Here is a 22,040-nt window from a genome sequence, read left to right as displayed (position 1 = left end):
TTGAGTTCATAAGAGACATTCAACCGTAGATCCTATTTCCCCTCTTTATGAGTTCACCAGAAAATAGTTTTCTGGTACTTTGCCCTTCTATAAGAAGCAATGTGACAAATGGTTTCAGGAGGCACGGCACTTTTGTAGAGAACTCCTCTACAGACATCGAAAATTTGATCTTTCTTTCTCAATATTAGTCCAGTTAGTCCCTTTTTTCTCACATAATTTGATCAGAAAACAAAGCACAGCATACATAATACATTACCACTGTACACAAGCAAGTTCTCTAGTTTAATTCTTTAGATCTGTCTGCCAGACCAGTGATTCCTTAATCATTCCATTTCAATCTGTCCTACTCTTACAACATCAGTGAGCAAAAATTGTGCAGGAGCATAACAGCTAAGAACCATCAGTAAGGCACAAAATACTAGTAGCTCTCAAGTCTTAAGCCATGCCACTAAGGCTAAACAATGTAGAATACATCGTCTGAGCCTAAAAACCATACATTACATTACAGTCAAACAGACAGCAAGCAGCGGAAGATGTGACCATAGCAGCTGCCTCTAACAAGAACAAAGCTAAAAAGAAATTCACACCTTGGCCCAAGCTACGACGACATGCTCAGTCGAAATCTGGCACCAAGATCGCCTTCTCCGCGGCCTCCTCGCCGTCCTTTACGCCGTCTTGCGCGCGCCTCGGTTCCCTGACCCCTTCCCCATCCCCCTCGACGCATCCATCCTCCTTCCCCAGCTTCTCGTCCCCGCGCCGCCCTTCCCCGACAACCACGACTCCATCCTGCTCTTCCCCGCGGCCGCCGACCACCACCGCGTCCTCGCATCCGCCTCCGCGCCCTCCGCCAACAACCACGACCTCATCTGCGCCGCCGTTGCCCGTGCCGCCGCTGCCGACGACAAGGGCGTCGGTGTCGGGGACGGTTGCCCCGCGGGCGGGCCCGGCGTCGTCCACGCAGCCGCCTCCGCGCGTCGCCGGGATGCGGTACTCCTCGTCTTCCTCGTCGTCGGAGAGGGGGGAGCGGGCGAGGCGGGAGGACACGGCCGCGGCGGCGAGGGAGAAGGCCTCGGCGATGGACTCCGGCGGGAGCGCGCAGTCCTCGAGCCCCGCGTCCTCCAGCCGCGGGGGCCGGATAGGCACGCCCCCGCCGGCGAGGAGCTCGTCGTCTTCACCCGACATTCGATGCGCCGGCCGGTGCCCACGCCGAGGCTTCGAGAAGAGGAGCGAAGGCTTGGAGCTTGCCGCCGCCTCCCTGCTTGTGCGGAGATGGGAATTGGAGAGGATCAAACGAACTGCAAGGAGCCAAGGAGACGTGGTTCCTGACAGGTGGGTCCCTGCGAACACGGTCCCACGCGTCAGCGACAACGTCACCGTGGTTTTTCATTATTGGTCTGGGCTGGGTTAGGACGGAGCAGGGCCTTGACTGTGTAGTTGGCCAATAGCTTTGTGCATTTCTACTCGTGGAAGCCCATTGGGCTCAGGGGATAGCAGCAGGATTTTTTTTTTACAATTTCTATGTTTTCTATTTGTCAATTTTACAAAAATAAGCGTTGATTGTTCTGTTGTGCCAAAAAATTAGGGGGGTTTCAAAAACTGCTCATCGATCTAGCGATTTTCTTAGAAAACATCCAAGCGCGGGGCTTCAAGTTGAACAGACTATTTTACAGCGTTTTGGGTGACATGTTGCGTAATGGTCGGTGATCATATAGTTGCTCTAAAAAACAGAGAGTTATAATTTAACTGTGTTTCTTGTATTCACAATTTACTGCACGCATACGTTTACTATTGTCATACATTTTCCTACAGCAGCAGCCGCTTGGGCCATGCCATTTTCATACATTGTCTCGGCACAGCCGAATATGATGGATCCATGTCAAAGAGCATAAAAGCTTGTTATGAAAAAGTCATCTAAATATCTGAAAGAAGAAAAAAGGTGCACTCGAAGTCACATACAAACCAAGCTGTACTACACTGTGGTTCTGTTCTTCAGATTTTTATCGTAGATGAAAATGGATACGCGGAATAGAAAATTCAAGCTAGAGCATCTCCACCAGTTTCCGAATAGACATCCCCCAATAAGATAGTATTGGAATGTCCCAATACCACTTTCATATATTATCAGGAGAGATGCTTTTACAGTTCCCCAATAGCCTCATCCCAATACAACTAACATATTGGGAGAGCCATAATTCTCCTTTATTTGAGGGAAGTTGGAAGTGAAATATTGGAATATCCTAATAATTATTGGAAAAGGAAGAGATTTTGGGGAACTGCTGGAATTTATTTTCTTCCTAATATTATCAGTTTATTGGGGAAAAGGAGATTGTTTGATATGCTCTAAGTGAAATAATTGCAGGCTAAATGCTCTTGAGTGGATACAATTGAAGTACATGCAGATGTCTTGTTTGCTCTTGGAATCACCTCAAATTTTTTCCTTGGAACTAGCACGTATCAGAATGTAGCTACGTAGACAATTGAACCAGTTTCACTTAGTATGTAGTAATATGTTTTATGCTTACGGATTTTGAGAGAATTCTTTTAGATAAAGGAAAATCCCGGTGAATGTCCACATCCAACAAAAGACAAATGCAGTACACAGACTGCGAAGAAAACAGACTTCAAACCAGAAACTCTACTGACGCAACAAAGCATGAAAGACACCAGGCAACAGCAGTACTCCTACTGCTAAGTTCGGCTGCTTAAAACCAGAGACAGAAACAAAAGAACTTCACGGGCTATCAGCCTGAAGAATTGAAGAAATTATCCCTCAATTCTCTTTCGGAAGTTCCAGCCATTCTTCCGCAAAAAGGTCCAGCATTACACCCTCCACTCGTCTGGATTTTTGAGGGAATAAGCTCATGGATTTCAATGATGAACACAACATGGGGAGAAAATGATCCAAAAATCATTACCCTGCTAATTGAGCACCATAGTTCATTTGGAAGTTCACTGTTCTCCAGACCCTCTGTGTCACAATTATCAACTAAAGAAAAGCCAACAAGACATCAGACCCAACTCAATAAAGACACAAACATATCTGTTTCACAGAAGAAATAGGAATTGTGCTGCAGAACAAGCTCGCACACATTTCATATTATCCTGAGATTAGAGTACCTAAGGCTACAATCTGTAGCAGCTGCAATTACATTTGGTGGTACTTGGGTAGCCTGAAGATTCAGAACTGAATTCAGAGAATAGAAAATGAATACAGAGAATGGAAAATTCAGATGCAAACCAACCTCTATTACAATGTGGTTCTGTTATTCAGATTTTTATGGTAGATGACATTGGATACAGATAACCGAAAATTCAGGCTTGCAGGTGTAAGTGAAACTACCAGTTACTAAATGAGCTGAAATGCACAAAAGAATCCAGTTTCAGACAGCACGCTAGTCAAACTTTGTTGTACTGCGCGTCGCGAACGCCGAACGAGCAGCAGGAAGGTGAAGCGGAACCACAGCTCCCAGCTGTACTGCGCGACGCTGAAAAGGAGACGCGCCTTTGCTGTATGGTGTCCGAGTCCGACCACCGCTCTCCAGCTGTTTTCTCCGCTCCCTCCGCTGCTCAATCGGACTCTGTTCCCGCCATCCGTTCCAAATATGGAAAGAATCGCCACCGCCTCAGACGCGACTCCGCATCGAGTTCGATTCGGTTCCAAACTTCCAACGAGACGTGCGTTCCAATCCATCCCGCGCCATAAATAATCCCAGCGCCTCCACTGCTTCCCTCCCATCTTGCGCGTCTGCAGCCCTCGCCCCTCCCCCGTTGCATCTTGCATCTCGCTGCCGTCGCCTACTGCACCACCGCGCCGCGCATCCGATGGCTTGCTCCGTCCTCCCGATCGCGCCCCACCTGGCCGGCTGCCTCCCGCACCAGATGATGATGAGGGTCCCAGCGGCTCCGGCACCAACGCCGGCGCCGGCGCCGGCGCCGGCGCCAGAGGAGCTGCGGCTGTCGGACCTCGACTGGATCGGCGACCTCGGCGCGGGCGGCTTCGCCAGGGTCAGCAAGGCGCGCCACCGCCGCACCGGTGCGGTGTTCGCGCTCAAGATGTCATTCGACGCGGACCCCGACGTGGAGGAGGAGGCCGAGGTGCTCCGCCGCGCCGCCGGGTCGCCGCACGTCGTCGACTGCCACGCCCTGCTCCGCGGGCCCGCCGGCGAGCCCGCTTTCGCGCTCGAGTTCATGGACGCCGGCTCGCTCGGCCGCGTCCTGTGCCGGCGCCACCGGGGGAGCAGGGGAGTCCCCGAGCTGGCGCTCGCCGAGGCGGCCGCGCACTGCGTCGTCGGGCTGGCCCAGCTGCACTCGCGCGGCGTCGCGCACCTGGACGTCAAGCCGGACAACTTCCTCGCCAGCTCCCGCGGCGAGATCAAGATCAGCGACTTCAACACGTCGAGGATCCTCTACGGCAGCGCCGGCGAGCGCCTCCAGGTGCCCATCACTGCCGGGACTCTCGCCTACTTCAGCCCCGAGCGGTTCGCGCCGAGAGCCCGCGCCGGGCCGCACGGTGCCATGGCCGCCGACGTGTGGGGCCTCGGGGTCACCGTCCTGGAGCTCTTCTTGGGCCGGTTCGCCGTCGTGCCGGATGCAGACAAGGCGTCTGCGGCGGAGCTGGAGCTGGCCATCTGCCACGGGGAGCCTCTGCGCGTGCCGGAAGAAGCAGAGGCGTCGGCGGAGCTGCGCGGGTTCGTGGCCGCGTGCCTGCAGTGGGAGCCGACGCGGCGCGCCACGGTGCCGCAGCTGCTCCGGCACCCGTTCCTCACTCGCCGCGACGTCGAGGCGTCAAGGCGCGCGCTGCGGGACCTCATCGTCGAGACGCTGTAGCGGCAGCAGATTACGTCGTCGAGGAGTGGACGGGATCTGTGTAAATGGATTCTTCAGATTAACTGTGTGTTCTTTCGCTGATTAACATATTCGATAACTTGTGTCCTCGATGATGTATGTGATAACTTGTGTTCATCCAATTTGGATTGGATCTTTTGCCAGCAGCAAAAAAGTGGATGAGAACTTTGATGCATGCTTGTTCTTTGTGCATCTTGTCTTCTCGACTTGTTACTCTCCTGGCTGAGAATTTTGACATGGCGCGTTTATTTCTCTGATTGAACTACTTCACTTACAGTGAAAGCATGCACAAAAACGCGAAGTAGTCACAACGCGCATTGCTCTGTAGATGGCACGAATCCTCCGGCGTACACACACGGTTGCAGACCTCGACCTTCAACAGGAGCACCGCCATGGACGGCTGCTGGCCACGTTCGGGGTGTGTGCACACTGAGGCAGTGATCGAGGCTCTGATGAGCACATGCTCCATCTGCTGCGTGTCGAACTCGCCGTTGAGCCTGCCATCCACTGCCCACGTTCGGCGAATGTGCACCAGAGGCCAGTGACGAGTACCACAAGTTCTGGTGTGTTTGGTTGGAAAACAACACAGTAAGCAATACTTCAGATTTCAGGCCAGAGAGATGTGCTTCAGTATTTGAAATCTTTGGTACGACTTCAGCATAAGCTCAATGGTCGGCTCTTGACTAGAATCGTAGAGGATCAGCAAGTGATCCTTTGGGATCCATGTGGTGATCAATTATTTTGTTGAGGAATCTGAATCTCTTAATTCCTTGGGATACCTGCAAATGAGCCAAACTGGTCTATCTTTTGTCAGGGGCTTTCACCTGTAGGCTGTAGACAATGAGGATGTGTTATTGATCTCCTTAAGGTCTTGTTCGGTTAATTTCCTCCACAAGAGGATTGAGGAGGGTTGGAAGGGAATTGAGTGAGATTTTGACTTGTTGCCCTGTAATCCCCTTTCAATTGGGGGGGGGGGGGGGGGGGGGTGTTCCGAGCCATACGCATGATTAGAAACTGATGCGTCACAGAAGCCACGCTGCCCACCCTAACCGAGTGCGAAGGTCCATACGCTATTTATATGGGCTGTACTTGTGATGATGGACTAGCACACGTAATGAGAGTAAAAGGCTACTGATGGTGGGTGAGTATTGCGAGCAGCGATTCGTGGGAACTCCGTTTAGAGATTCGGTCAGAGATGTAATACGCAGTAGAATTCCGGCCGTGTGACGAAGGGGTTTAGACAAGTTCGGACCGCTATGAGTGTAGCGACCTACATCCTATGCGGAGCTGATAGTTGTATTCAATTGAGTCTGATTCCATCCTTTTAAACGTTGCTCATCTATTCTATTTCTATTTATAGCCTCCCCGTGGGCTCCGGGAAGACACTTACTGCCTTAAGTGTGAATGTGGTGCCTTATGAAAGCGCCGGCTTGCAAGTGGCGCCCGCCCGTCAGGGTCCTGCGCTGTGAGCCGGGGTTGTCGTCTCCCAGTGTCCTCCTCGAGGGACCCCGGGATGCCTCGGGATCTCTCCCGTGCTCCGTGCATCGTTCGGGGGTCTTTTCTATGCGTTGCCCGGGACCGCAGGCGCTCATCTCCATGCCTGCCCGATGCGGCAGGAGGTGCAAGTGGCTGGGGCCACCCCACCGTCCATCACCAATTGATGGGACGTGACCTGGGAGGGGGCTCCATCTGCTCTGGTCACCCCGCCGTTTGTGAGCACGCCTCCCTCGTAATCATGTTGTTTTACGGGGAAGGCACGCCGCCTGTGGGCCTCGTCCGATCGTAGCAGGGCGGGCGCATTAAATGCGTCGTTAAGTGAATCCCTTCTCCACGAAGAGACCGCCATGTTCCGGGGAGGCGTTTGGCCTCCCGCGGTCTTGGATCCTTTGTAAAAGGTGCTTTAGTTCAGCCCATTACTGCTAATGGGCTAGGAGGGCCTTTTGGCCTATTTACCTTTGGTTTGTCCAGAGCTAATGGACAGCTACAATTTTAAATGAAAAAATATGAATACTTCTCCAACCAAATACTTAAATTAGAAACCGACTTTATTATTGTGTTCTTCATGACAAGATGTTCAAATTAAGACTAGACTTGCTTAAATTCAGATACATGTTTAGTTGGAACAATTTGATTGTGAAGGTGGAATAATTTGACTGTGAAGCTAGAACATCTTGTGTTAAGCCTTCGCTTTCTTCGTACCTGCTCCGGTGTTGAATGGTGCAATCCATCATCTTCTCACTTATCACTTTTCTTATTTATTATATGAAAGAAAAAAAGAAATTAGTTGTGATCTCTTATCACGTCATCCGCATATGGCATGGTTATCTCTACACTAATGGATGGATATGATGTTTGGGTGCGATGGGAGGGACTTGACATACTTCCTCGGTTTAAAATAATAAGGTGTATTTCGTATCATTAGGATAAATACTTGGGTCAGAAATATATTTTTATCCACATTTATAAGAAAATGCTCTAGAAAATATATTTATAAGAAAATGCTCTAGAAAATATAATTTTTATGCAAATATTGTCAAGTTTGGTCTAGTTTTGAAGATCTCGATCGAGAGAAACACAATAACGTTATCGGCATTTGATTTAATATCTAGTTTGCAAGCTATATTTTTTTCTTTAACATGCGTTTGCACGAAATTCCGTACAACACGTCAATGCGGGTGGTGCTGGCTTCTCATCTGACAAAAGCATGCCGTCATGGGCCAATATAAACTAAAAAGTCCACTTATGTGGCTTCTGGGACCATATTACGAGCCGTCGTGCGCGACTGCTAGTATTTGCATTCAATTCCCTTGCAACCGACCAAGATCTAACTGGGGAAGATGATGATCATCAGATTGCCTGAAATCCAAACCTCGAGATGATTCTGTACATGATCCTGAGGACCTAAAATTTATGCTTTTATCTCAATAATGGCAAGACAGAAGTGGGTAATGATCACAGCGAATACGTTCGGCGTCACCGCGTTACGTCAGTGTTATGGTTTTCACGGTTCAACTGGTCTGACCTGTTGGACCGAGCGATTCAATAGTATAGGGGGCTGTTTGGAGTGCCGCCTAACCCGCCACACCCTGCCTAACTTGTGGCGCTCAAAACGGCCGCCACACCTGCGGCGGAAAAAGTGTGGCGCGCCGTGGCGGGTTAGGCGGCACTCCAAACAGCCCCTAGATACGCTAAATATTTGCAGCCTATCACAAGCAACCATATGCTCTGATGGTAACCCATCAACACTTCCTGGGAATGAAACTAATTAGCATATCAATACTATTGTCCACTTGATCCAAAGGCTCATACAAGTTGAACCTTGAACCAATGACACCACCGGTTTAACCTCCGATCCGGTTCTAATAACTTCTATATGTCATCAAAGATGACTAAAATCCTCCTTCCATAAATCATCTATGCAATCCCTAACCCGTCCTGTTCGATTGACCTCCATCGCCCATAGCTCGGTTTACTCACAATAATTTTTTACAAATAGAATAAATTAAAATATAACATGAGCATATGACGTTTTAAAAAAATCATGAAAAAAATTTAAATTTAAATTTAAATTTAAATTGTATCGGCAAAGAAATGAATTTTAACTAAGTCACCAACCACCTTAAATTCAGGGTCTGATTGGTTCGCTGCCAAAATGTTGGCATGCCAAAATATAGGCAAGTTCATAAATTTTGACACTCGTTTGATCGAAGGTCAAAAGAAGTAGCCCACATAATCAAGTGTTATTATAAATTTGTCAAGATTTTAGTAAAAGAATTGGTATGCTCACGTTTTGACTTGCTTATATTTTAACATGCTAATATTTTAACATCCAACTAAACATTTATATTTTTAATATGTTAATATTTTAACATCCAACCAAGCTGGCTCTGAAATGTGCGCTGCCTAGCTGATTCGGCCGCTTTGGCACCACACGCTAGACCCGGACGTGGCGCCCCCTGGCTGCGGCACTTGCTCGCCTGCGCTTCCACTCCACCCAGAAGCGCCACGCCGCCACCAGATCCTGGAGGCTTGAAGCCTTGAACCCCTTCCCCTGCCCTGCCCTCCCCTCCCCTCCCTTCCCCTCCCTCCCGCAAACCGCAATCCGCACGCGATTCCTCCTTCCTTCCCCGCTTTGCCCTCGCCAACACCGTGAGTACAGGTGCGGCGGCGATGAGGTCGGCCGTGGCCCGCTTGATCCGCTCCTCCTCCTCCACCTCCGCCAACACCTCCCATCTCAGGTGAGCGATCCCCTCATGTCCTGCGTAATATTTGGCATTGCGGTGGATGGGTTCTTTTGGGTCATGCGGCAATTCTGTAGGTCGAGGGGATTTTTTAGACTTAGAGCGAATTGATTGGAGAACGAGCCGCGGTTTGTTTGGTAGGCCTGGGCGAAATAGAAAGAGGAGGCCCTTAGTTTAGATATATGCATTCCCCCCTCAATTATCCATTGATTACAAAATGTGCTGTGTGGACTGTGTTTCCAAAGTACAACTACATGTTGATCATTACTCTAGTGTTAAGATTTAAGACGTTTGCAGCTAATATATGTTTACTTATGGATACTCACTCTCATCATCACTGAAAAAAGAATGTTAATGTTCTTGTATAATAAGATAATACAATTGATTGCTTTTTTGTAGGCCTCCATCTGCCCTATCCTATCTTAAGGCGTTTTAGAACAAGGCTAGTTGTTTTACCTGAATCGAAGTGTAAATGGAGATATTGATATGTTCCAGATAGCAGAACCCTTGTGTGAGAATATGAGCAGAATTGGCCAGATGTATCGCCTTTTCAATCTCTTATGGCATTAGCTTTAATTGTTTGCATTGCATATTGTAGAATGACAACATGCAGGCTAACAGTAACAAGAATGATTCGCAACCGTTTACCTAGTTACTGAACCAGAAAACCCAAGAACCACCAAAATGCTTGTTGCAGAGTGAAAAAGGAGGGAAAAAAAGAGAAATTAGTGAAAACACAGGTGGGTATGTTGGTCCTCAATTAATAGTCATGGCCGCGCTTTGGTACGTCACCACCCAGGGAAGAAACAGATGGCCAGCTACGAGTGCTCCATGTGATTACTTGACCGTGAGCAGCAAGGGCGCTTTGGCTGCATTTGTAGACTTGCAAGACAGGGTTACTCCCAGACTATGGGGATCCTGGGTGATCACCTTGTTTGTTCTGGCCCAGGGCCGGGCCTGTTTCCGGCGTATTCTTGATTGCTACATTGCTTCTAGGCAGTTGGGCTGCTATTTGCCTTTTTGTGAGATTGCTAATTCTCCTTTGTGTTGGGGGTTCCGACAGCTCATCACCGGTCTTGCTGAACACTGGGAATGCATTCTTCAGCAGTGCTATACCCAGTGATCCGAAGCACATCGAGGAGCCTTTTAAGGTGGAGGAGGCAGAAACTGTGAAGGTGAAACCACCTTCTCCAGACAAGGTAATGATGTTGGGGAAGATGAGATTCTAGTTTGCCTCTAGCGTAGTGGAAATGTATTTTCATGTAGGATCTTGTTTGTGGAGATTATTTTGTTGAAGTTTGTAAAGCTTTGTACGTTTACTCTGTTCCTATCCATGTGCTCCATGTTTCTATGATTTATCTGTCCTTTCTGTCAGTCAATCATGTTTTTGAACAATCGTTATGCAATGACCTTAATGGTGAATTTGGTGGTAAACCAATTATCCATGCTTGCCCATGAGAAAACACAAGGTTTTTTTTTTTCAGTGCTGGAGAGACTATTTAGGAAACTCAGAAATCACTATCGATAATCTCTTTATCTTCCTTACTGTAACCCGACTTACATTTAAGAGGTTTGAGAGTGATATATCTTATCAATCATTCTTGCTTTTCATGGTCTTTTTTTTACATGTAATAGCCAATGAATTTGCAACTATAGGTCAAGATCGCTTATCTGGACTCTTAGTCCAAATAGGTGCTCTGGTCATTTAAATAATTTGTGAGTGGCGTGCCTGTAACTGCTTTATATGGATCCTTATGACCCCTTCTTTGAATTTTGTTTTCTCTAATTAATGAAATGAAATGCAGCTCTCCTGTGTTTTGTAGGAACAAAGGATGTGCTTCCAGTCATTCTTTTCTTAATTTATTGAAATTATAGTTTATGAAGATTACTGAGCTGCTTCTGACATCTTTGTTGGTATAGCTGCTAGTGCTCGGAGGAAGTGGTTTTGTTGGATCACACGTTTGCAAAGAGGCTTTGGACAAAGGATTTGTTGTCTCTAGTCTTAATCGGTAACTCCATAAGCTAGTTTGTTCTCTTATTTCATACTACACTATTTGTTCTGATTTTCTGTTCTATTAAGATACGCTAAGTTTTGCTTGTAATATGTCAAAAACCATTATAAAATAGGCTAGAAACATCCAAATGATAATAAAATTTATACTTGACTAGGGTGTCAACTTAAAGATCACCACATAACTTTGTTCGGATATCATACATGGAAAACTGCAACCAACAATAATCCTCAAATAAATGATAATTGACCAAGTTTCTGTTGATTCCTTTTGTGGACTTAGCATTAATGATGATAACATCTCATTCTCCTGTCTTCAGTTGTGCAGTTCTAGCCATCAATTTACTGCTGTGAGGAGTGTTTGTTATATGGATCAGGCTAGAGAAATTCATGTCCCATGAGCCCTTTTCCAACTTTCTTGTTAAAAGAGCAAAATTGGTGGTAAACTATAGTATAAAGTATGAACAGCAGCAGTCAGCACAAAACCAGAGTCCAGAACTAGGATAAATTGCAAACCCTCTATAGAATTGGAAAGGAGAATCAGATTGATTCAATACAAACTGAAGATATGTCAATTTAATATTCTTAAAGAGATTTTCTTAGTACAAATTAAGAACATATAAGCAGTTCCTAAATAAATTAGAGTCAATATCTATGGTACTAGCTTGATTGGCCTATAGTTCAGTCACAGTACACAGTATCTCATAATTGTACCTGGGTACTTCTATATGCTTAAAAGGAAAAAAAAATCCATTTTACTACCCTGAACGATCCACTTTGTCTGTTTGGTTCCCTATAAAAATATTGACTCGATTTATTGCCCCAAATTATGCAATTGGTCGTCACCCCCTGCTGGAATATATCTTTTCTGTTTCTCCCCTAGGGTGGGGTGTGTGTGTATGTGTGTGTGCATGAGGGAGGGAGGGTTTGGGGTGTGTGTTGTATTTTATGCTCTTCTTCCTCTTTATGCAATGATGAGCAGCTGTCTGGCATATTTGAGAAAAAAAACACACCAGTACCAATGTTAGAAAAATACATTGATAATCCAGTGGTTATTTTCCATGCACTTCCATATCTTGATGGTTAAAGTAATATCAAATGTTCCCGACCAATGAAAATAATCTAAAAAAGATCTAAATCATTCTTGTAACAAAAGGTCTAACATCAACTATCACGACACAAAATTTGAACCCAAGACACAACTTGTATGAGAAGGACAAAAAGAAGCCATTTCATCATATAGGGTGATTTGATCCTGTTTGAACAGTTTAGGGGGGAGTAAATCGAGTCATCGTTTTGTATGAGGTTATAAATGAATAGTTAATGGCATAAAATGGACCTTTTCATACTTAAAGTTCATCTTCTTAATGCGTTCTGTAGTTTCTTATTCTTACCAATGCTATTTTTTGTCATTAGATCTGGAAAGCCATCCTTAAGTGAATCTTGGGCTGACAAAGTTATATGGAATCAAGGTTGCTTGCTACTGAGGTTAACTTTGTTCTATCAATGGTAACGTAGTTAATATCTACCTTCTTCTATCGGACAGGCAACCTCCTGGAACCATCTTCATTGAAGGATGCTATGGATGATGTTTCTGCAGTGGTAAGCCTCCCACCCCCATCCCCAAAACCATTTGAGCTAAGTCTGTTGTTGTACAAATTTCTTTTCTTATGGTTGATTTTGTTATTTACTTCGTTTTTGCATATTAATAGTGCCATGCAGAATAGTTTATAGGGTGGCAATATAATAACAACATTTTTCAACACTTAAACACAGGGTAAGCTGAAAGATACCACATAATCAAATTTCATGTTCGCAAATTCTCCATGTTTCACATGGGAGCCAGTTTTTTTACTAGGACATACTAAATGATATTTGTGACACATGCCACAATATATTGGCACAGTAAATGTCCGCAGTCTGCACAGGTGATGGCCATGGATGGCCATAGATTGTTGCGGTGATTGCATGTCTGCCTCTACTTTGAATTCAAACAGCCGATTTTCCCTCCTTTTTTTTGAATTTGCGCCATTGCCTTAGTTTTTCAAACCGAACATTCACTTTGCCCTTATTCCGTCTAAGCCAGTTAACACTTAACGCTATTAAGTCAATGTTCAATTTTGCCCTTGCACGATTACCCCTACCTTTTCAATTGAATTTGCAACTCTGGAACTATTTTGATATCATAAATCATCTAAAATTGGATAAAATTTTGACTACAAAAATTGATCAAGTTTGCATATATTTAGAATAAATGACCTCTCACAAAAACATGACACTATTGAAGCAATTGTTGAAATGCATTTTCGCATTCTTGGCTGTACACACAAATGGCAACACCTTAAGGAATGAATCTACAAGTCGACAAAACAAGCCAAACCTTCTGCTCTTTTCCTTCCCGCAGCCGATGCGCCAGCACTCGGTCTGCTTGATGTGCCCCATGCTCCCTTCCTGCAGCCACGCTGCTGCCTGCAACCAAGCAGATAGGAGGGAGGAGAGAATAAGTTTAGCTGCACATCAGGCAAGAGTTTAAGCTCATGGGTAGTTCTGTTCCCCCCTCACTGTTCTTTCTTTCACTGGTTTTTTCCCTATTTTTTCCACTAACGGTGTGTGAAAACAGGAGCAAACGGCAGACTCAGATTCAAACAGGGGCTAAAAAAAGAAGAGCAAATCAGTAGTTATTGTTCAAAGTGAGGGAAACCATACGATTGCTTCTAGTTTGTTTTGGTCAATAGATAAAATCTAGCCAAAGATGGCATGAATTCAACAACTTTTTTTGTAATCAATTTAGACAACGCCTTAGTCTGAGACAATGTCACAGTTACGAGTTGAGCATGGAAACTCATGGTACTGTACCAATGCCAGCATAATTTTTGCCTCGCTGCACCGTCTACCATCAGTAGATTTGTTGGAAATGGAAAATCGTAGGCTCATTGGACTTGAAACTGTTATGTTGGGCAGGACAAATTCAATGCCACAAGCAGCCCAACAAGGATCACGTGAAGTGGGCAGCTTAGTTGCTTGCCTATTGCTTTCGCATTATGCTGAACTTCTAGATGAGATTAGCTTATAAGGATAAGAGATTTGGTTTGTTGCAGTGGACCATATCTTTATAAGGAGAGGTATCTGCTAAAGTCAAGCAGAAGTTCATATCCTCTCTCCTCTCCTCTCTTCCTCCCTCCTTCCTTAGTGCCTTCCTGTTGTACTGTTCCTCCACCATGGCCCCATGGAGACGCAGCTATAAGCCTCACCCAGCCATTGAGCGTTCCGGCAATCTCAGGAACCACCCACACTCCCAGCCATAACAGAAAGAACTTGGATAAAGTGATCTCATGTGCAAAATTCCTAAACTTGTATTAGTGTTTGTTTTGTTTATACCAACTGTTTTAAGTAAATCTTTCATAGCTACAAAACTTATTTGAGTCATGCAGGTCTTAATATCGGACTTTGTAAAAAAAATATTAGTAGTTCTGAAATGTGACACCAGAGGTCCAGCACTCTAGGACCTCAAGCAGTACACAAATTTTGAGCAGCACTCAAATAGGCATCACTGGACGATGCTTGTATGGATCTGATGATGTTGGTGATGCTGCCAGTGTTGGCATGCCCTTTCATTTATGTGACATTTGGTGCTGCAGGACCTATTTATGCCCATTCTGATATGATCATGTACAAGTGCTACTTGGCTAGGGCTCACACCAACAATTGGCACCAATACCCTCGAGGCCCAGACTTCCGATTTTAACTTAGTATCATGAAGCTGTTGCCCTTGTTTAACTTCTATGACTAGGTTAATTTAATTTTCATGGACTATTGCTAGTTATTTTCTTATTCCTAGTGCATAGTAACAGTGATTCAACCACTATTATCCCTGTTTTATGGATAGCATCTGAGGCACCTTTTATCTCTACACAATAATGTAGCTGTAGATAAACTAGAATTGTAATCTTTTCAAAAAAAAAAACAAACTAGAATTGCTGTATTCACCATCAGTTCTGGTTCTAGGAATGCTAGAACAATAAGAAGTGTATGGCTTGATACCTCAAATATCAGGTACTTTTCAACTATGTACTGAGACTTGAATAAGTCATAACTCATAACGTAACTATTACATGAAGTATCCAAGCATGCACTGGTTTGATGTACCACTAACATATGAGAAAAAATATTGCAGATATCTTGTGTTGGAGGTTTTGGGTCAAATTCGTTCATGTACAAGATTAATGGGACTGCAAACATCAATGCCATTAGGGCTGCAGCTGAGAAAGGTACATTACTATTGATGTCATCATTGTGAAAAATTATGTTTTTCCATGGTTATGATTGCAGTTCTGAGATAAAACTCCTGCGTTCCCTTGCTTGGTTTACTGAAATACTGTGCGTAATTATTTTTAGTGAATTCATCTTTTCTGTATGATTATAATGTTGATTTTCTGGCTCATTTCTGTGATTAAAAAAAAATAAAGTGGTCCCTTGGTCTTCGAAGATGCTAGAAATATCAGTTGGGTTTTAGGATTGCAGCTTGCTTACACTGAATTGATATTTGTATGGCTTCACCGTCGTTTCAATTTTTTACTTTCTCTTTTCCTTGATAAAATAGGGCACATGTTTCCCTTTTCATGTTTTTTACTCACAGGCCGAGAACCAAACAATAGCTCAGTTTCAGGGCATCTAGTTTAGGGGCCACCCAGGTTCTCGCAGGTCTTGTGACTTGTGAGTATGTTCATAAAGGGTTTGGTGCGCCCCTCTCTTAAGGCAAAACCAGGGGGATGCTTCTCGCCATGGTTGAGTGTTTTGTACTCACAGGGTGGCTCTATGGGCTAAGCTACAAATAAATGGTTGATAAAAGTGTTCTACTTGGTATGAATGTTTGCCTTTCTTGATTCAACTTTATCTGACTAGTTCCAAACCGTAGCTACTTGATACAATAGCAAATCCTTTTATCCCAAGCAAGTGGGGTAGGGTAGTGAATAGTCATCAACCCCACCAAGAACCAAGAGGTAAAAAAAATAGAAAATAGAAAATAATATCAGGAAGAGTGTAATACCATAGCCCGTTAGCAGCCTATTAGTAGTGGTGCTGTTGGCCTATGTGGCCCAATGGTGTCGTTGTGGTAGTGTGGTTAGGTGGGTTCGTGGGTGAGAGCCAGCTTATAATCCTTGTTCCAAACATAGGACCTCCTTGTTAACCCTTTTACATGAAGCAAGGATGAACGTGTGAGGTGCTATGCATATACAGACCTGTTCCACGTTGGAGCTAGGTTATAAGCAGATTTTGGACCCGTGGTGTTACATATGAGCATGAGCCCTCGCTGCATGTGCATGTTTGCTTGTGGATAGGCTTGTGGCATGGCCCGAAGGCATGTACTTAGGGGTGTTTCTGGGCGTTAAAAGGGGTGGGGCTATGAAATACCCTAGCCTGTTAGCAGCATGTTAGTAGTGGTGGTGTTGGTCTGTGTGGGCAGTGGTGGTGTGGTCTACTGCCACCTTGGAAGTTTAGGTGGGTGGGAGCCAGCATATAATCTGGTTGTTCCCAACATAGAACCTTTGGATCAACCCTTTTTCACAAAGCAAGGAGGAAAGTGTAAGATAGGGCGCATATGCAGTCCCATTCTATTCACAAAGCAGATTTTGGATGTGGTACCTTACAAAGAGGATACGATTTGCACATATTGTTTTTCTCGAACAATGCAGGAGAATTGCGTATCATTTCACTAAAGCGAAAGATTGCGGACATATGATGCTATGTTGACACTTCATACACCTTAGGCAGATATGGGGGTTCGGACATGGTAGATAAATAGATATTCGTTGAATAGGTTATAAATGTAATAAGAGGGAATTCGTTTAATAACACTAGACATGCTTCAAGAGAATAGACATTGCTAACACACTTGGTTTGGGGGGAAAATGAATAGAGGAAAAGAGGGAGAAGGGCGCAGGCTAAGCTCTGGTAAGAGCCATTTCTGGCTAGTGCTTCCTACAATCCCATTGTTATACCGTTTGAAACAGAGTTAAACGAAAATGTGCTGGCAAACATAACACAGACAAAACACAACATGGGCCTCATGTGCCAACTGTAGACTGGAGGGCCTATTGAGCTGCAGCTTACACATTAGTTATATACAGCTCGAACTTTTAAGTTTCCATCCCTCCCTACCATTTTTGTTTGCTTGCATGAATCCTGGTTCAATGCAGTTCGTGTTACCTGGACATCTGTGTCAAGACAAAAGCATGTGGAGTCTGGTTCTGACACTCGTGCTCATATTCGAATAACAAGTCTCATGACCATAATTTTTTTGCTGAATATGACATGCCATGTTTGAGTTGGATTTTGACATGGAACTCTATGTCTAAAACATTTTTTATGCCCAAATTTTCTCTTCCGAATGAGGGAGCTGTAACCAATTCAGGTTTTGACACTTATCAGTATCCAAAAAGTATTGGGTGCAATCTATTACTTATGCTTGCAGATATGATTCTGTTAATATATTCGCATTAGGCTGGTCCACAACTGTTGAATTTTATTTAATTTTCCAATCGGTTCTTAAAATTCCATTATTTTCTATTTTAGCAGACAAAAATGCAAACGAAATTTAGTTTATTTGAGAAGCATCTTCTTTTGCCTTTTAATTTACTTGTTTTCACCTGCAGGTGTAAAGAGATTTGTATATGTGTCGGCTGCAGACTTCGGTTTAGTGAATTACTTATTGAAAGGTTATTACGATGGCAAGGTAACTTCTCAATATTATTGATATGCCATGTATACTTGGAAATTAACTTTTGCTCCATCTGATCCCCAAAATTCAAGTCATTTACGCATCTCCAGGGTCTCCTAGATGAGTCTTAGCCTACCAATTTGTTTGAAAATATGTTCATGCAACTGAAGTTAATTATATATTATGAAAGTATTTTCCATAAATCTAGTGGTATCATTTTATATTTTCAATCTGCATAATTTTTATATATTAATGGTAAAAAACATAAAAAGATTGAGCAAGTGTCCTAAAACAACTTGGGCCCCGTTTGGTAGCACTCCAAATCTACTCTTCTCCGCTCCGCTCCTCGATTCCAGCTGCTCTCGCTCCCAGCCGCTCCTCTTCCTCAAATACACCGTTTGGTGGCGCTCTCCATGGCTCCAGCTTCAAGCGATGGCTACCCTCATCCACACTGGCAACGAATGGAGCTGCACTTCTCGCGAATCAACCACGCTGAGCAACAAATCGAGCTACTCCTCCAGCGGATCGACCTCGCCGAGCAGCGAATTGAGCTCCTCCTCCTGGACTCCTGTGGACAGGGGACGAGTACAACCAGCGTGGGGCGGCCGACGGACGGGCGAGGTCGCGAGGGCCCGCCGAGGCCTGAGCAGTGTGGGGCGGCCGTGTGTGCGGGCGAGGACGAGCGTGGGGTGGCGGGCGGCCGGGCGAGGACGGGCTGCCGGCGTGCGTGCGGGCGAGGATGAACGCAACGGGCGGCCGGCGAGCGGTCAGGTGGGTAAGGATGAGCGCGTTAGGCGGCCGGGATGCGGGCGAGGACGAGCTAACGGCAGGCGTGCGGGTGGTGGGCGGATGCTCGGCAGACGCAGCTGAGGGGGCAGAAGCCGAAGGGAATCAGGGGGAGCAGGTTTTTGCGCTCCCCACCCGATGTACAAAAACGCCAATCGATTCCACTCAATTCATTGGAGAATCAGGTGCCATTTTCGCCGTTTGGCAGTGCCATGGAATCCGGCGAGGAGCGTAGCCGATGGAGCGGTGCCAAATGGGGCCTTACACTTTGTACCAAAGGGGCAGTATATGATAGTCTTAAGGGTGTGCATTTCTTTATTGTCACCAGTGTTTTTCGATAAAAGACATTGTTATCATATTTTAAATGCTTGTATCTGTTTCCTTGATTCATTCTCTTTTTTTCTTATGAATAGGTTAAACAATGCAATCATGGAAAAAAATATTTGTGTTAGGTTTATGATGCATTCATGATAGCATTCATTCATTCATTTGTGTTGTTCTTTGTCTTATATAAGACGTTGCACCTTTTCAAAAATTCCATAGTGCTTTTCTTCAGTATCCTTGTACTTTTCCTTTTTCCATACCTGCCCCCTATATATATGAAGAATTCTAGATTTGTTTCTATTGTGTACACCACATAGCTAATACTGAAATTACAATCAAGCATAAGGAGTTCGCATTAATAGCATTTGCCACTATGACTTGGAAAAACAATAAATTTGCACTATTTGTTGGTTTCTAAATTCTTGACTAGTTGGCACATATGGCATTGTTAAACCTATACAGTGCTCCACACTATCTTGTTCGGGCAATATTTCAGTTGCTTCTATTGAAAGCTAATTTCCTAGTTATGAGTGAGCTAGTCAGAAGTTGTTAGTACTAGGAAGCTGAGGGAGTAAGCCTGACACCGTTGTTCCATTGCATCGCATTGCAGTTTGTGTCCCTCTGTAAGTCTGTTGTTGGCAATAATTGATGTATATATGTAAACATTTTTTTTTGTTCAGAGAGCTGCTGAAGCTGAATTGCTGTCAAAGTTCACCTATGGAGGTAAGTTATATTTGATTGTTGGCCAATTTCAGTTGGTTAATATAATGCCCCAGCCCATTAGCAGCGTGTTACTAGTGGTGTTGGCCCATGTGGTCTAGTGTTGATGGTTTAGCGTCACCTTGGAAGTTTAGGTGGGTTGAGGCCCGTGTATAAGCCTTTGTGTTCCAAGTATAGCACCTCTATGTTAATCCTTTTACACGTCGCAAGGATGAAAGCATAAGTGGTACTATGCGTATGGAGGCTCATTCCACCGTAAGTAGATTTTGGATGTGAGGCAAACACTTGCTACATGTGTGTACGTTAGTGGAGGCCAAACTGCACCCCCCCCACCCCACCCACCCCCACACACACTGAAAACGTGTTTATCTGCCCCCATCCTTGGAGTCTGACACTTGCACGATGGTTTCATATTCTTTTTTTTGTTTTGGTTCCTTTAGGAGTGATACTGAGGCCTGGTTTTATTCATGGAACTCGTCGAGTGGGCAGTGTAAAGATACCTCTTGGTGTTGTTGGTGCCCCTATGGAAATGGTGAGGTTTCTCTCTCCTCGCTTCTTTCAGTTCATGTAAAGATAGGTGGAGCTCTATTATTATGGGTGATATGCATATTTGGCATTGGCATATTTTTGTTTTCGGCCATCGGGAATAGACTAGTTGGAAGTATGCTTCTAAAATCAGTTGTGATAGGTCCTTTCCCATGGATTTGTAATTGTAATTCATGTATAATCCAGTGGCAAATCAAACTGAATTGAAATACTTTCAGTGCCAAATTTGGATGGCAAATCTTCAATTAGGGGTCGCGGTGGCAATAATGCCACTCTTGAAATCGTAACTGCTATATTTGAAATAAGTAATGTGCACAGTTTGTGAAAAAGCATCCGCCGACAGCAGCTAAATGCTATTTTGAAACTAGTTAGCACTGATCCGGCAAGTAAACAAAAATATATTTTAGTATAAATTACCTTTTTGAGAAGCCACTGCATGCCAAATGCAACCACTGCAAGGTGGCTGACTAGATGTGTTTCTCTTTTGATAGGACAGCAAACTAAATGTTTCTACAACCTGTCCTTGTCCCTCATGGCAATGAAGGGTTTTAATTGGATTAGTTCCTGATAAATTCATTGACCAAAACCCCTCTCTTTCCATCTTCCCAAAAGATAAAAGGGTGGATGTAGTTGGAGACGAGGTTTTCCAAAGAAGTTAACGTATGGGATCATTGATTGACTGCCATACAGAAATGCATCTTTCATGCCTTATACAGCAAAGAGAATTGGTGGCAACTGTTGTGGCTATTTTCTATTTCTTTGTCAGAACTATTATATCAATGATTTATTGTGTATTAATGTGGTCGTCCAACCCAGCTACGCTCCTCCTTGATTTGCTGGCAGAAACTGCTGTGATTATTATTTCATAGTTCTCAATGCAAATTATTGTTTGCCTAGTGGTTTACATGATTTATTTCGTTACGAATTTCTTCACATTGTGCCTTGATTAAATGTGAAGGTGATCTATCTCTGCAGGTGCTCCAAAACGTAAAGCCACTGACCAGATTACCACTTGTTGGTCCGCTGTTGACACCCCCAGTGAGTGTTACCTCCGTTGCTAAGGTTGCGGTGAGAGCAGCGACAGATCCGGTGTTCCCCCCCGGCATCGTTGATGTCCATGGGATCATGCGATACAGCGAGCAAAAGTAAACAGTCGCATGTAAAGGATGACATATACGTGTGCCCGTACCTACCAGATCTACCTGGTGTTTGTATCTGCTCGAAATGAATAATTAGAAAGCCAACATGTGACCTTTTTACAGCCGTTTCATGGTTGATTTTACACGTAGTGGTATCCTTGATTAACTGATGTAAAGACGAAATCAATAATTAGAAAGCCAACATGTGACCTTTTTCGTGCCTTAAATAATTGATGAGATGCAGAGCCGACATAAAAAAGTATTGCGCTCATCCCTAAGTGTCGGCTCTCTTTGGAAAACAAACCAGGTGATTTGCATTGTATATTGTATTCTTTCCGCTAAACTAAAATTGGCGTTAAAGGATATGTTGCTTACAACCGGAGCACACAGAGTTCTACAATCATAGCCCAACTCTAAGTTCGTTTCTTTGTTAGCATCGTGTTATGGGCCGTACTACCAGTGGGTAGAGGAAGCTTGGGCTGCTGAGTTGACTCGAGCGTATCTGGGCCTCTGGGCCTTGAGCCCGTGTAAGCGTGCGTTTGGTTCAGCTGTGAGCTACGAAAAAGCTACTGTCAGATGTCTGCTGTGAAAAATCTGCTGTGAGATACCTGCTACGAAAAAGTTGAAAGTCGTTTGGTTCAAACTGCTGCGAGTTATCGACTGTGAAAAAATTATATATTATCTTTATGCAAATTGACAGTATACAATAT

General features: G+C 44.5%; 3 protein-coding genes across 3 annotated transcripts; 2 read left to right on the top strand and 1 right to left on the bottom strand.

Annotated features, from left to right (window-relative positions):
• Window positions 1-297: 297 nt before the first annotated feature.
• On the bottom strand, window positions 298-1,286 carry LOC112881703. The gene has a single exon (XM_025946522.1). The coding sequence runs from the start codon at window positions 1,180-1,182 to the stop codon at window positions 613-615; it is 570 nt and encodes a 189-aa protein (XP_025802307.1). The 5' UTR covers window positions 1,183-1,286; the 3' UTR covers window positions 298-612.
• Window positions 1,287-3,822: 2,536 nt separating this feature from the next.
• Window positions 3,823-4,922, top strand: LOC112881030 (mitogen-activated protein kinase kinase 9-like). Its single transcript, XM_025945741.1, has one exon. The coding sequence runs from the start codon at window positions 3,823-3,825 to the stop codon at window positions 4,825-4,827; it is 1,005 nt and encodes a 334-aa protein (XP_025801526.1). The 3' UTR covers window positions 4,828-4,922.
• Window positions 4,923-8,846: 3,924 nt separating this feature from the next.
• LOC112881662 (uncharacterized protein At1g32220, chloroplastic) lies at window positions 8,847-21,557 on the top strand. Its single transcript, XM_025946453.1, has 10 exons — window positions 8,847-9,083; window positions 10,150-10,285; window positions 11,007-11,095; window positions 12,514-12,569; window positions 12,644-12,699; window positions 15,272-15,365; window positions 17,751-17,830; window positions 19,606-19,648; window positions 20,086-20,177; window positions 21,167-21,557. The coding sequence occupies exons 1-10, from the start codon at window positions 9,016-9,018 to the stop codon at window positions 21,338-21,340; spliced, it is 888 nt and encodes a 295-aa protein (XP_025802238.1). The 5' UTR covers window positions 8,847-9,015; the 3' UTR covers window positions 21,341-21,557.
• Window positions 21,558-22,040: the final 483 nt, after the last annotated feature.

Source organism: Panicum hallii, chromosome 2, assembly GCF_002211085.1.
Source record: "Panicum hallii strain FIL2 chromosome 2, PHallii_v3.1, whole genome shotgun sequence".
Taxonomy (NCBI): Eukaryota; Viridiplantae; Streptophyta; class Magnoliopsida; order Poales; family Poaceae; genus Panicum; species Panicum hallii.
This window is presented reverse-complemented; position numbering and strand designations above follow the sequence as displayed.